This window comes from Hyposmocoma kahamanoa, unplaced genomic scaffold, assembly GCF_003589595.1.
Source record: "Hyposmocoma kahamanoa isolate Upper Pololo Valley unplaced genomic scaffold, ASM358959v1 144, whole genome shotgun sequence".
Taxonomy (NCBI): Eukaryota; Metazoa; Arthropoda; class Insecta; order Lepidoptera; family Cosmopterigidae; genus Hyposmocoma; species Hyposmocoma kahamanoa.
In genome coordinates this window covers 659,827-676,184 of record NW_020653513.1, presented here as the reverse complement: position 1 = coordinate 676,184, position 16,358 = coordinate 659,827, and the positions used below count along the sequence as shown (strand labels likewise).

Genomic DNA, 16,358 nt, shown 5'->3' with positions numbered 1-16,358 from the left:
TATCTTGTTCCGTTGCACTGGAGGCGATTTTCGAACAAAAATGTGCAGTCTGGTGTGCCGTTGTCCGTACATTGTTTTGTTTTATTGAATGTGTATTTATAAGTGAAATAAAAAATAAAAAAAATGAATAGGAAATGAAACTATTTTTCCGGAATTAAATCGCGTATATTTGTTTTTTCAAACAAACCAACGTTTCGTTACGATTGACTTTCAACCATGACCATGGAACCTGTAAAGGACCCGAAACAATGGTTTGTTTGAAAAAACAAACATACGCGATTTAAATACGGAAAAATAATTTCATTTCCTATGTGTAACAATCGCGAAAACCTAAGAACTCGATTAATAAATTTAATTAATTAATTAAATAAAATCGCATAGTGTTTGTATAGCGATTGTATCGCTTCTTAAGTAGCGCGTGTGTGCAAAGATAGACGCTGCATCGCGAATCGCAGCAGACGCGCTGCTAAAATGCGCCCCGTGTGTAACAGCACTTAAGCTTATAGAGTTATGTAGGGACCGTCAGAAATATGCGTGTTCAAGATTCCATACTGTACTCAAAATATTTGCTTAGGCCATAAGGTGACGGAGGCAAATTATCCCAACCCACATTATCGGAAGGTCAATTTATACTTTCACAAAGTCGGCATGTCTACTGAAGAATTTATTGTATCCTTCTGGGTAGATCTAAAACAATCTCTTGGGAAAAAAATTATCTTTAATATAAAAATCAAACAAAACAAAATGTATCGCGCATTCTAATTAATGTGCAACTGTGTAAGAGAGAAATCTAATATTAGGTCGCCTAGATGACCTGTCATTTATCTCGTGCTTGTTTATTGGTGTATTTTGTTCTGGTATGTGTGTCTTCAATCAAGAGTATTTGTGTTGTATTGTTACGTGATATAATTTTTTCCTTATACTTATGAACTATACTTACTTTATATATCCCGTAGAATAGAAATAGACTGAGGACGATCATAAACATTTGTGTTCCTATTATTGCAAAATATGCTATCTGTACACCTGAAACAAAAGACAATGTGTTATATTATAAGGAAGAAAAAACAAATAATAATAATAAAAAAAAAGATGGTTCATAAATTTCAGGTTTTTTTTATTATTGAACCAGAATTACACGTCGTTTAAAAGGTAAATGAACAGCTGGACTTCGCATTCTATACTATCTCAGTCATAGAGTTGAATTTCGATTTCAAAAATGGTAAGAAACTTGTAATGACGGCAAAAACGACGTTAATAAAGAATTTATTATTATAATAAACGAGACGTTTAAATGCAGAACAAAACTTTAGAACATAAAATTTATTTTTATTTTTTTTATAATATCAAGTGACGGGTTGAACAAGTCGTGCGCCTGGTGGTAAACAATATGCCTATCCAAAACAGTTGCAGTGGCACACATAGCTTTAAATCGCAAAGATCTTAGGGGTACTGCGACTATGCCCGTCACCCTGAGACATAAGTTGACAACTCTCATATGCCTGTACTTTCACCAGCATTCTTGCCCTTCTAAACCGGAATGCACTAATGCTCACATTATTGCTTACGGGAGAAATAGATAAGGTGGCGTGGTGTACGTCCCTGGACCAACTCTTTCACAAGCTCTACTGTTACTAAAATTAGAGTAAAAAGTACAAGAAATAAATTTAAATACCGAAAAACTATCACGAAGTGTTGAAATGATTTGCCTCGTTCAATAAAGAACTTAAAATCGTCTTGTACTTTCAAAAACAAATGCAGATTTTGGTTACTTTCAAAGCAACAATCGGAAAATAATTGGATGTACCTTCATCATTCAGTTTTTATTTATTAATTTAATCATAGTTTTTATTCAATTTATTTTATTTACAATATTTTACTATTCTTTATTTTTATTTATGTGTGTGGGTTCATCGCTATCTAAACTTTAAATTAAGAGTATTTAGAATATACTCGAATATTTCATATGACTCGTGTACCATTATGATGATCATAGTTAAATGTTTAAGTTGTGGATATTTTAGTGACAATTTTATTGGAGCTACTCTGAATGCGTCATACTATTACTAATATAAAACGTAGCGAGTAACATCAAAGAGGTACATTCTGAAAAACAGCTCTAGCCGAGTCTCTTACCTTTTTATCTACATGCGTAACTTTAGATTACAATATTTAAGGCTAAATTGTTGTTATTTCAATGTAGATCAATAAAGCTCTTTATTATTTAAATTTGTATTGAATTGCTATTCAATATTTTTTTGTGAAATTGCTCCACTAGTTTGTTATAATTATTAATACAAAGATCGAACACTCAGAAAAAATTCCTTCGATCCGGCCGGATTCGAGCCGACGTCTTCTAGCAAACCGTGCTAGAAGCTATACCAACTAAGCCACGGAACAAACCAGCGGACCTCACGAATCTTTTCATGTGCTTGTTAGTCGGATCTTTGTATTTGATTTTAAACGACTTTTAGCCGTAGCGCCATCTACGAGAAATCTATGAAAGTATTTCGTCACCCAGTTAGGTTATGGGTTATAGGTGTCTCTATTATTATTATAATTATTATTACTAAGCTAATTCGCAAACTCACGTGAAGGACCATTGCTGTAAAGTAAACAGATTACCAGGCTTAATGCCGTGTAACTGTTGCCGTACATAATTATGATGAACAATAGAGGCGCGAAAATAATGGTACATTAAATTGCTCTTGTAAAGACTTTCGAAAGTGCCGCTCCCCATCAACCCGCCAAAGCCTTGTCTTTAAAGAGTGACAAGGTCGTTATTGAAAAAGTTCCATGGTCGAAGGATCGGGACACACTCAACGAAAGTGCCCTAAAACCATCAATACATCGTTTTTTCTCGTTTATCTGACGAATTATATATGTTGGAAAAAACGGTTTTAATCAATAAACTTTTCAAAGTTACAGGCAGTTTACACCCTTTTTTTGGGGGGAAAATCCGTCATTGATACCACCGCGTCATGAGGAGGCGGGTATTCCCACTCTGCATGGGATAGAGCTATGGCCACGTGATTTACGATCCACGGCTCCGTCTGCGGTTGTCCGCCACTGTGGACCGTCTCTGGGGGAGACTTCATCACCCCTTCCTCCGTTATCGGCATGCCGGGAATTTGCCTTCCAAACACTATCTCAACCGTATCTAACAAAAACTTGAGAGTGAACGGCCTAGCGGTGGCAATCGCTATTTGTGCAATGCAAAGGGACTGAGCGAGCTAACAACTCAGATATTTAAATAGACAATAAGGAGGGTGCTGTACATGCACCCGAGGGCGCTTACACAAAGCTTTTGAGAACCGGAAGAAGTTTGTGACAACAGGCTGATCTGGAGTCAGGGCCAGACCTATAATATCCCTGTGCAGGCTTACTTGCACGGGTAATAGTACCCCGCCCGTTTGACCAAAAGGTTGGGTAAGGAGGTCACTATAATAAAAAACGAATAGAAGGTATGAGACTGTTTCCAACAGAAAGGAAAATGAGTCTAATGACCCGCGTCTTTAAGAGTATAATTTCGCTACTTCATCACGTATAGAGAGTTGTACTATGGCTCTTAAATAAAATATAGCTCAATTCCCCTACAAGCTTTAAGAAATGAAAAAAAGTATAGCGATGAATGTTCCATCGCCGAAACGGAGACGTAACACCGTATCAGCCCGTGACCACAGCCAGTGCAACCTGGCTGAAACGTCGGGCTAACAGTTAGGTGTGAAAATATCTATTAAATTTGTTATATCGCGTTTATTCCCGTTTTCAAATGTCAGTTTCAATGCTTTAAGAAGCGCCAAAAATTGAGATTGTTAAAACGTCACGTTTCTTCTATTGCTACGTAACCAATTCAGCGCGAACAAACAAATCGAATGGAATAGATCACGATTGCCCCAAGAGTGTTTACTTTCTCTGCTTCGACTGTTGACACCGCTCAAATGTGTCCCGAAATTAAATTCCTGACGTATCCGCGATTTCGTTCAATGGTTGGAAACTTCGACAGCCACGTGCTAGTTTTTTTTTTAAATTAAGCTACTCTGAAGCTAACATTCTGTTAATGTCGTAACTGGAATACAAAGATTAATAGTAACTACACTGGTAATTAGCCCTCAGGAAGTTTAGCAATTCGCAGACTTGGCCATATCTACAACCAACTTTTCAGGAGAAAGATTCAAAGAACGAAATCAATCGATAATTTTTTTTATGCTTAAATAGGAAGGTTATGAAATTTCACATAATACCATTGACTTACAAATAAATAGACGACGGGTCTAATTCAAAAACCACGAAAAAAATGTCCCAAGTCAACCTATTTAAACGTAGTGACATGTAAAGGAATATGAAAAAGCTAAAACGTTGAATTTAAATTGTAATGTCATCGCAGTACTGTCTAATTTTGGTTGCTTCGTTGTCAGTCGAACAAACGAAGACTAAAGCGTGAATGACGCTCTGTATACGATTTTAACGCCCTATAAGTGCGGACACTTTTTAGCGCGGACCCGACGTCCATATAATTGTAATTCAATGCGATGAAAGCAGTTTTGACGTATAATCTTGATTATACCAAAAGTTCCAAATTCTATACAGATGACCCCTCCAATGTGAATTGCTTTGATCTGATACTCATAATACAGGGAATTCCCTATTTTGAGACCAGATAATTAATGTGAATTGTACTCAAAACACTTAACATAATATTTTCTTGGAAGTGTCCAGCAATAGCGTGTTAAGGAACGTGTCTTATCTGTCCCTTGGTATCCGCAAGTTGTACCATCGAGTATACTTTTGCTGTGCGTTTTGCATAATGTCTTCCAGCGTTTTATATTTGCCTTAGTTATATGCGAAACAACAATCAGATTGACGCATTCATTATGAAAATCCCGCAAAACTCCTTCAGCGTAAAGACTCGCGAGATCATCGACATTTAATTCAATTTAGAGCTCCTCAAAACGAAATTGAAGAGGTTTCTTTCATTAAACAATGGTTGAAATTCCTTCCGCAGCCGAGCTCTGGTAATGGGAATTCTTTCTACGCCAGACGTCTCAGTATGCGAGCATTTCATTGTCTCTCGCAGATAAATCTAATGCAGAGCGAATTAACATATTAATCTACAAAGGATTGACTTTGTAAGGAATCAAATGTTTTTGGTTTTTATTTTATACGTATAAATATTATTGTTGTCACAGATCACTCCACGAGAACCAGAAGCAAGATTTCATAAATAAAACAACGCAAACGTACTGGTACACCACGACATAAAGAAACATTATGTATATGTACATAAATACGTCCTAAAATTGGATTACACTGTGTTGGTATTGACTTACATTTTTATCGATTGCAGATTTTGGACTTAAAACTGGTTTCCTCGAATTTAAATCACGTATATTTGTTTTGTTTTTTCAACAAACAGTAATAGCACTACACATAGATAGTTACTTTACCATCTCAGTCAGCTTTGACCATTAGACCTGTAAAGAGTCCGAAAATTGTTTTTTTTTGAAAGAACTATATACGTTTTACGAAAAAAATTTATACGTGTTTAGCAATCGCGAAAACCTAAGAACTCTGTACATTTTTTTTACACAAAAGAAATATCGATAGCCACTTGCTCGCAAACACTATGACTGCATGGTGGCTAACTTGACTATAATACCCCTAATAAATCCCTCGGGCGTTTTTTCTTCCCATTACAGCCATGGTCGGTAAGGAGTTTTTTTTATTTCTAGGGTGACATACTTCCTTACATAGGTCAGGTTCCAGTTCAGGCAAGAAGGTTACATACATTCAAAATTAAAACTTTCTTATAATACTATTATTTAAACAAAAAATTAATTGCCATTCAGCCACATACTACTCATATGCTTATTAAGAATTTCTTATAGTTGATTTAATTATTTCCTGTATAAAAATTTTGCTAATTTTTTTTACAATCCATCATGACTTTAATCGTCTTTACTTTTTACAACATTTTAGTTCGAGTTGTAATATCTATAGAAGAATCTGTTGGCCATCTGTTGATAAAAAAAAACAAAAACCCTTTGCAAAAACATAATTGTTGCATTATGAACCATAGTTATTAATAAACATTGTATTTATTTTAATTATTAATACAAAAATTGAACACTCAGAAAAAAATCCTTCAATCCGGTCGTATTCGGACCGACGTCTTATACCAACTTAGCCACGGAACGAACAAGCGGACCTCACGAATTTTTAATTTATTTCCTCGCAAATGTGATGAAAAACATTATATGTAATACGAACAATAAAAAAAATACAAAACTCGAGTTACTAAGTCCCTCAGCATCCGGCTTCGGGTTTCTAATATACACTCGTTGGTAATTTCTTATTTAGCATCGTTAATAGACAATGTACTATTAGATAATACACGATTATTCGGTGGGACCATCTACATTTAACTGCCTCCGTGGCCGAACGGTTACCATGCCAGACTGCCACGCAGAGGTCCCAGATTCGATTCCCGGGCCGGGAGAAATATTTGTATGGCCTACATTTATTTCTCTCGTGAGTTTGGGTGTAATTTGTGGTTGTCTATGTGTGTGTCCATGGCACCCGCGACACAGGGTTTCCCTAGTGCGGGGCTATGTTGAGTGTGAGCGTTATTATTATTATTATTATTATTATTATTATACATTATAAAATTATGAATCAAGATTTGTGATCAAAACAGACATCATCATGAACCCAAATGGATATAACAATAACAGCCTCGTGTTGAGACCGACAGCCCGGGCTCAAAAGGACTATTAACTTAACTCTGAGGGCTCCATTCAAGTCATTGATTTTGTGTTCGAGAATAACCACAGACTTTCTGATAACAAGCTATAGTCTGTTCCAAACCATTTTGAACAAAAAGTAAACAAACCTGTTTGGTTAAAATTCTATAGCAATCACTCAATAAATCGAACAACTTTTATACTTTCAGGTATATTTCGAAGATTTCGACTTGAATATAATCACTTTTTCCAACAATATTCATTTGAATAGCATCGTAAAATCGTATTTGAAAAATGGTAGTCCAAAAGTGAGGTTAATATTTTTCTATACTTCTATGACTTGCCTATGGTTGCATAGAGCCGTTCGAAAAAAACATTCGGTTCAATCAATTAAAGTTAAGTAATCGAATATTAAATCGAACATTTCAATCGCAATCGAACGAGTGTTTAAGTGTAAGGATTTGAAGGAGGATTTAAATTGAAATTTTAAATATGCTTATATAGGTTAGGTAAGGAAAACCGCTAGTATAAATCAATTGAACAAATCGATGCATTCAATTAATTAATCGATTTGTAGTTGGCGTTACAATTGGCCATCACTAAACCGTCTATGGTGAGGTCTGTGAGGTGGTATACAGATTTTAGATATCGAAACGTAACTGATATAGCCGCAATCTTTGAAATTCGAGTTAAATTGATGATCTAATGATATAAAATATTAATTAAGATTTATTCTTTGAAACATAAAATAATTAATAAATATTTTAATTATTACGTTTTTAAGTAATTATGACAATGATGTGTTCGGCTGTAATTGGCTCACACACTCGACTTGTATTATAATAATAATGTATGTTAATGTTAAGTGAGTTAAACAGTTGTTGACCCAATAAAAAAAAGAAACAAACAAGAAATCGATACTAGGTTTATTATTCGTACACTCATAGCCCCGCAATAGCGAAACCCTGTGTCGCGGGTGCCATGGACACACACATAGACAACCACAAATTACACCCAAACTAATGTAAGTCATGTGAGCGTTAGTTCCGGTTTTTAATGGTACGGGTGATGGTGAAATTACAGGTACATGAGACTTATCAACTTATGTCTCAGGGTGACGGGCGCAGTGGAAGTGCCCCTCAGATCTTTGTGTTTTAAAGCTCTGAGTGGCACTGCAACTGTCATGGACAGGTGTGTCGCTTACCATCAGGTGCATCCACGTTCGTCCCGTCACATGGAATCATAAAAAAGGTCCCGGGTTCGATTGTATTAGTATCTTTTGTTTAGTACATTTATATGAACATAAAACAAACATTAAACCGCCGTTAAAACTTAAGCTTTGTTTAACTCAAAGTCGATAAAAACGAAAAATACGCCCAGTGTACACACAGGTTAGTAATTTACCAAGCATCACAGATGTTTATCACCGTGTAATCGTTCAAAAATTTTACGGAACCATTTTTCATTTCGGTAGCTTTGACATGTCGCTAAGGCATCGTATACACTAATGCGACAAGAGATAAACAACCTTTTCTTTGTCCATCACTGTCCGATGACGCCATTTTTAATTTTAACCGACTTCAAAAAAGGAGGAGATTCTCAATTCGACAGTATGTTTATATACATATGATGTATATATGTTACGCGATAATTCCGGTATTTGTGAACCGATTTTCATGATTATTTTTTTGTTGAAAAGAGGTTACTTCCATAGTGGAAAAATTTTCCACCTCTAAGAGTGGCTGTTCACGCTGAAGATTCATTTTTATAAATAGAGGCTAAATTTTATTATTCGGAGCCAGTGACTTACAATTATATGGACGTCGGGTCCGCGCTAAAAAGTGTCCGAACTTATAGGGCGTTAAAATCGTACACAGAGCGTCATTCACGCTTTAGTCTTCGTTTGTTCGACTGACAGCGAAGCAAGCAAAATTAGACAGTACTGCGATAATATTACAATTTAAATTCAACGTTTTAGCTTTTTCATATTCCTTTACATGTCACTACGTTTAAATAGGTTGACTTGGGACATTTTTTTCGTGGTTTGTGTATTAGACCCGTCGTCCATTTATTTGTAAGTCAATGTTCGGAGCAATTATTTTAATGGTTGATTTTGCTATTCTCCAATTCAAGGCGTTTTTCACTCTCAATATACTTTGAGCAGTGAACCGATTTTTATTATCTCCTGTGTCAAGTCCCGTACAGTGGCGAACTAGGGGATATTTCAATAAAACTTGGCAAATAGACGTAATTCCACGTACTTTTGAGGTCGGTTTTTTTAGTACTCTGTACTGAGATTATGAGAATTCTTCTTGATGGCAAGCAACACACCTGTCCATAACAGTTATAGTGCCAGTCAGAGCTTTAAATTACAAAGATCTGGCTGGAATGCCACTGTTTCCCGTCACCTCGAGACATGCGTGGACAAATTCCATGTGCCTATAATTTCACCAGCACTCTTACCCTTCAGAACCAAAATGCAGCAATACATAGAAGAGAAAAAAATAGAGTAGTACAAAGACGAGAAAAACATAGTAATTTAACATTAGCACTTGTATCTTTGTTGGAAACCATCCCTGTTTCAAAGATAGTATCAATCGAGAGTGAAATTCATACCGTAATGAAACAGTCTGTTTTATTATTGTCATATTTTCTTATTTTTTTACAGTGCACATTTGACCTCAATTATATCAGGTTAAAGACCGAAATCCAAACTCTTCGACATGACCTGTAGAATTGTAATTATATAGCTATTTTCAAATGTCATGCATGCAGGTATACCTGTAAGTTGAGGAACAGCCGAGTTTCTTTTTATTATTCTTTCGTTCCTTTCATAAATTGTGCAACTTGAGTGGATGCCAAGAAAGCTTCGGTCACTGCGTTTTGAAAAATGAAAGAATTTCAATAAATAATAATATTTTGTAAACTTTAAGTTATTTGAGATCTGTGACAACATAAGCTTTGAAATCACATAAATGTAATCCTGCGTTTTTATACGTTCATGTATAAAATGAAATGAAACAATTTTTTTTTCCGTAATTTTAATTGTGGTAATGCTTTTTATATAAATCTGCAACGTCTTTTCTCCAAAAATGGCGTTGCTTTATCATATTTTTTATTGTAAAATACTGCTATCGAAAAAAGGAAGGTGCAAGCAGCAAATTGTCCTGGATATTTCTGATAAAAATAATGGTTAAAATATATTTTGATATTAAGTAGTTGATACATATTAAATACAGAAATTTTGCACTACTGTTTACACTACACTACTGTAGCGCTTGAAAACCAAAGGACAGTAACTGCGGATTGGAATGTAAACCCCTGCTTGCCCAGAGTGTTCGAAAAAATTCGCGAAAAGCGTCCTGGAAGCGAAAAGCGTCTTTCTTCACAACAACGCCTTTGCACATTCCGCTAAGGTAACGAATGTGTATTTAAAGGCCTCTAATGTTGAGCTGATGACCCATCTGCCATATAGCCCAGATCTTGCACCATGCGACTTCTTTTTAGTTCCAAAAATCAAAGATAAACTTAGAGGTTTCCGATTTACAGGCCAGGTGCGCTCCCCGAACCTATTGAAGAGGTCCCTACGGATGGCTGGTCCCACAGTTTTTCACAATGGTTCCAACGAATGCAAAAGTGTGTGAATAGTGAGCGCATATACTTTGAAAAACAATAAATCTATTATAAACATAATACCTGGTCTTACTTATCAGAATCCAGATACTTTCAGTACGGCCTAAGTATTTGTTAGTTTATTAAAAGCACATCACGAGCCTCTCCATCGCTCTTTTAGCGGAAGAACAACGACAAAGCAAGAAAGAAAGTTAAGAAAGTTAAATAATAGAAATCGATTTATTCAATTCCTTTTCTGGCACCAAAGGGTGATTTCATAAAGTCGGGTTGATCCTTTGCCCTAAGGCGTAAAACGCCTTCACACAAATGTTCTAAGTTTGGAGCCATTTGGTTGAGCTGTGACAATTCAGTGAACCAGCCAACAATTATAATATTAAGTTTTGTACGACGATATCCGTATGTAGAAAATTGCAGAAAACGACGATCTCTTTAGTCGAGTGACTGACACACTGGTTTCGATCACCAACCGCGTCAGTATAAAACAATAAAGAAGGACGGCGAAATCCCGTGTATTTTGTGACCTAGTGTTTTTGACGACTTGCATTAAACAGACCTATCAATACTTGTGATTCATTATCATAGCATCAAAAAAGCTGATTGAGTACAGCCTGTAGAAGCTAGGGTTACAAAGTTGATATAGGTTATGTTTATAACATTGTCTTATATTACTTCCTTCCTTTGCTATCTTTCTTACCTCTTTAAATATTGTCTAAACATTTTTGTCACATTGTATTTTATTTTTTACTCTATGTCACTACTGTTAACGTTAGTTAGTCTATGGTCGAGCTGATTCAATTGCGTTATGTTCTTGCATTTATTCTAAAATACATTGTTTTACAAAGTCTGTATTCGGAACTTCTAAAAATATACAAAAATATATTGATAACTAAGCATAAGCTAAAACGTAAAATTATACTAGTAAAGTCCATGAATAATAATAAATAATAATAATAATAACGCACACACTCAACATAGCCCCGCACTAGGGAAACCCTGTGTCGCGGGTGCCATGGACACACACATAGACAACCACAAATTACACCCAAACTCACGAGAGAAATAATTGTAGGCCATACAACTATTTCTCTCGGCCCGGGAATTGAACCTGGGACCTCTGCGTGGCAGTCCGGCATGGTAACCGTTCGGCCACGGAGGCAGTTGGCAGAGGCAATGACTCTTCGTCGATTTTATAATTATTGGGTTAGCTTTCGCTATCCTTTTCTAAATAATCTCGGGTCTGGGTGTTTGTGATACCGTCATTTTTTTATTTCCATAACACAAGTGGTTTAGTTACTTACTTTGGGATAAGAGCAATGTACGTGTTGGTGTCTAATATTTATTTATAAAAAAAATAATAGAAAACTACATTCGTTAACAACTTTGTAACTGCTCACTTTGATCTTATTGTTTATTTGTTCACTACACGCCATTCTTGGCTTCCTTCTTCTTTTCCCTCCTGAAGGCAAAAACATTCGTAACAGTATGCGAAATTTTTCAACTTGAAAACGAGTCGTCTGAATTATTTGATGACTCAACCTTCTCGGATATATGCTAAAATTTCTCTTCATTTCTACAAAGAAAAATTTATGAAATTCCGGCAGGAAAATAGCTTTTATAAAGCAATTCAATTTCATGGAAGTGCAGTCGCTGCAGTGCAAACTCGAGAGAATATTACTCCAGTTCATACGTTCCTACCTCTTTGATTCGCTGCAATATTACAAACAATTCCGAGTAAAATTGTCTAGCGAGCTTACGCTCCAAATCCCAAATAGCGCTTACACTACGACGAATGGGAAAAATAGTTCTCGAAGGATTTACAAATGGACAAACAATACAGTACGATAAAGAAATAACTCGCAACCTTGGTGTAATAAGGTCACATCTACAAATTGTCAGTTTGTGAGGATCTCTCCTCCCGTTTAAAGATTTTATAAACGAAATTCGTATATACATAATTTGTTTCAAACAACAACATCAACCCATTGATACGCCCTGCTACTGGGCACAAGTTTCCTCTCAGGCAAGTTTTCCGACAGTTGTGAACCTTGTTCGGCGTGCAGGTTTAGTCACGATCACAAATTTCACACTTAAATTTCGAAAACCTCAGAAGGGCGTGCCCGTATTCGAACCCACGGCCTCTGCTTGAGAGACGGTAGAACGAACTATTAGGATACTACGGCTTTTAATTTGTTTCATTTAGGTCGTATTATTTTTATGACATTCACATCGCACTGTTAATACAATAGTGTATTAACTCAAAAAGTGCATTTTTTTAGAATCGACGAAAAACGAATTACTCACTTCTCGTGGAAAGTTATTAAAATGTATGTATAAGTTAAAGTTTATTACAGACATCTAAATAAATTCCTACTTGCCAAATATATTTCCAAATAAAAAGGACTGTTTTGTCCAGATAGTTCTGGTAACTACTACACTAACTAGCTCACGGAAAGTTTACCTCATTTTGAATTAAGTAGATATTATATTTTAATTGTTTCTTACAATATTCTAACGGTTTCATTGCCGGGTAGAGAATCAAATTTTACAGTCAGCAATAGTATAATTTTGAATTTCACGTATTTTGAGTTACAACAATATTGTAATAGCAGTGCGATATTATTAAAGCACTTACGACGTATGTACACATGTGGCTTTTTACATCAAAGATACGAAATGTTCGTGTATATTTCAAAACATAGCAATTGTTCGTACCGATTGTACCGATCATGTCACTCACTCGCATCCGCACAAAATAGGAAGAGGCTCGGTCGAGGTAATCAGACGCGTCTGTGCGACACAGGGATCAATGTATTGGGAAAAATGGAAGGAATATCTGTAAAATCATAGACCGGGGGCAGTTGCCTAGTGATCTGCGAACAAGTTTATTCTGTCAAAGCCTCTAACGGTATCATGTCTATGGGTACTGTAATGTCATGTATCATTATAGCGCTGTAGTTTAAATGCAATATACGTACATATATACATTTTAGCAGCAGTAGAACTCCTAGCGAAAGAGTACGTCAGTCGTAATACTGCCACCTTACCTATTTCTGCCTTCAAGCAGTAATATCGGCATTACTGTGTTCCGGTTTTGAAGGGTAAGGGTGCTGGTGAAATTAGGCACATGACACTTATTAACTTATGCCTCAAAGTGACGGGCGCATTGGCAGTGCCCCTCAGATCTTTTGCTATTTAGAGCTCTGAGAGGCACTGCAACGTTTAACGTTTAATGTTATTAAAATATAATAATTATTATTGACCACATTACAGAACCTAGCGTTCAAAAGTGAGCTTCGAACGTTCTGCTACTGTATAATATATTACACAATACAAAATAATGAAAACCAGGGCACCTATTCTTCGCAGAATTTGAATATCTTGTTAAGCCTCAAGAACCATATGTTCTAAATATGGTTCTAATTTTTGCTAGTTGCAATTACTCGTAATAATTAAACATGGCATTATTAAACATGGAGTAATTGCGGCTAGCAAAAATTAGGCGTCGGGTCAAAGAATATTAAATTAACGAGCCCTTTGGGCGAGTCCGTGAATCGTGATGATTGTAAAATATTGAAATTTAAGAGGCATTATAATAATCGTGGTGAGCTAAACTTTTTCATTAGAATTCTACTTTTTCATAACAAACGCTTAATAATTTTCATTTCGGTTGGATATTGCTATCTAAAGTTTTAACACAATTATTAATACATCGAACACTTAGAAAAAAATCCTTCGATCCGGTCGAATTCGACTCGACGCACAGAGGAGTATGAATTACACCTCAACAGTTACTCAAAATTATTTTTCTTTTTATCGATTTGATTTGTAATAAAAAGCAGTTTAGAGTCATTTTATTGTATTTAAAACACATATTTTTCATTGTATTGAAAAAAAAATAAAATTAATTGCCTAAAATATATTGTTCAGTATAACAATGCGTTCAGGATGCTGTTCCGAGTGCCACGTTTCTGTAGCGTATCAACCATGTTCGCTGATAAACATGTAGACGATTTTTACGCTATCATACGGAAGCGAAGTGTGTCGCTACTCAGTCGCATGCGTGGCAGCACAAACAGCATCCTGAACACATTGACAGATAGGTGGGAGTCCCCAATGTTGTGGCGGTGGATACGTTTGCACACCGCTAGCGATTCACTGCTCTAACATTGGCTGGGCAGTTATCCTCCCGCCTATTAAACAAATTATTATTAGTATTGTCTTTATTTTTATGTTTAAACTAACACTAGCTTAAGTACTTTTTATTAACAAATATTATGGATCACGTTGTCTGAGAATAAAATTATTATTATTATTATTATATTCATCGGACTCGTTGTCATAAAACCCATGCTCATCTCCATTATTTGGGTTCAACTTCAGTTGACGTTGCGTCCGATATTTCCGGCAGCGGAAGTTCCTGTTTCTAACTGGAGAAAGATTTACTTTTTTCTGAGGTATTTGTTTCGTACTGCTCAAAAAAGTATCAGAAGTTAGCAAAATTGTTTAAAATGTCTATTACAATTTTTTCATGAAAACTCTCTTGCATAATTCCGCCTATACAAGAGGAAGTATTTATTTCGGACCTCAGCCGCTTCTTCCGGAAGCTGATCAATAGGTAGAATAGCGTAATCAATTTCTGCATTGCCAGAGTCATTAGCTTACCATCCATACAACATAAAGACATAAAGTTTCACTGTATTTTCAGCAAAAGTTTCAATATTTTTTACATCAATTTTGTATTCACTTGATTAAGTCTCTAAAATAATAATGCATTTCTTTATAAGGTTCTCACTCGATTCGTTGAACTCTTATGATGGTCGGCCGGGTCTTTTTATTATCCGGGTAATTAGAGTTATACTTAATAGTAATGAGCCATTGCAAATAAAACCATTTTTCCGGAAATCAATACCGGAGATAAATTGAAAAAACAAATATACGTGGTTCCGTAATCCGGAAAAATAGTTTTCATTTCCTATGCGTAACAATCGCGAAAACCTAAGAACTTGATAATGCATCATTGTTTATTTTTCTCCAAAAAGCATTATTCGTTATTACTAGCGGCTATTTTTGTTTCAAATGAAATTTAAAAGTCTTTAAAGCATTTAGTGAATCTCGTTCATTTTCAGGGCATTTGATAATATTTTGGAAATGGTCTTCCAAAAATACGAATTTGGCGTCCATTTTTTTCTTCGAACATAGTTTCAAGACTTAATACAGTGATTTCCCAGTTATTTTCATCGCCAGCACTGAAAATCCTGAAAAAATAATACGAAACAAGTTTCTGTTACAAAAAAATATTATGCCTCATGTTTACATAAGTGAACTAGGCTGAACTCATATATACATATAATCATGTGTGATTATATAAGAGATTACAAAAAAACGTAATTTTTTTATTCTGGGATGTGTACGATAAGAAATGTCACTTTATCAAGTGCAATGCAGAAAATATATATTTTAATTAAAGTACATACCTTCCTCTTCAATATTCATTAAAGGTATTATAAAACTTTCACCACACATAAACACAGAATAGGGTTGAAAGATCACGTTTAAACGGGAGCACGAGAACAAAGACAAGCGATATACGCAGTGACAGGGTTGCGACTGCTGTCTCGGGCGCAGAAAGGATAGGGCATTGTCAAAATTCCTGTAAAAAGGTGTAGCGGTTATTAAGCTTTAACGATGCATACTTTGTAGCAAAAATTTTTTTTGGTTTTTGATCGGATTTTGCTTAGAATTACTCCTCTTTGCGACGTCTTCTAGCACACCATACCAAATGCTATGCCAACTGAACCACGGAACGAACCAGCGAATCTCACAAATTTTTCTAGGCGCTTGTTGTCGGATCTTTGCATTTTTACCGACTTTTTAGCCGTAGCGCCATTTATGACAAATCTATGAAAGTATTTCGGCACCCAGTTAGGCACCTTTACTGCTACCGGCCCTGGCTAGAGATGTCGCTATTCACTGTAATTAAGT

The 16,358-nt window shown here is 35.7% G+C and overlaps 1 protein-coding gene across 1 annotated transcript in view; it reads right to left on the bottom strand.

The window, feature by feature from the left end:
- The window catches only part of LOC113240498, a 220,763-nt gene that overhangs the window by 60,187 nt on the left and 144,218 nt on the right, over positions 1 to 16,358 (bottom strand). The window contains exon 4 of the mRNA XM_026477822.1: positions 941 to 1,026. Coding sequence (XP_026333607.1) covers positions 941 to 1,026 — 86 coding nt within the window. The remainder of the gene's footprint in view (positions 1 to 940; positions 1,027 to 16,358) is intronic.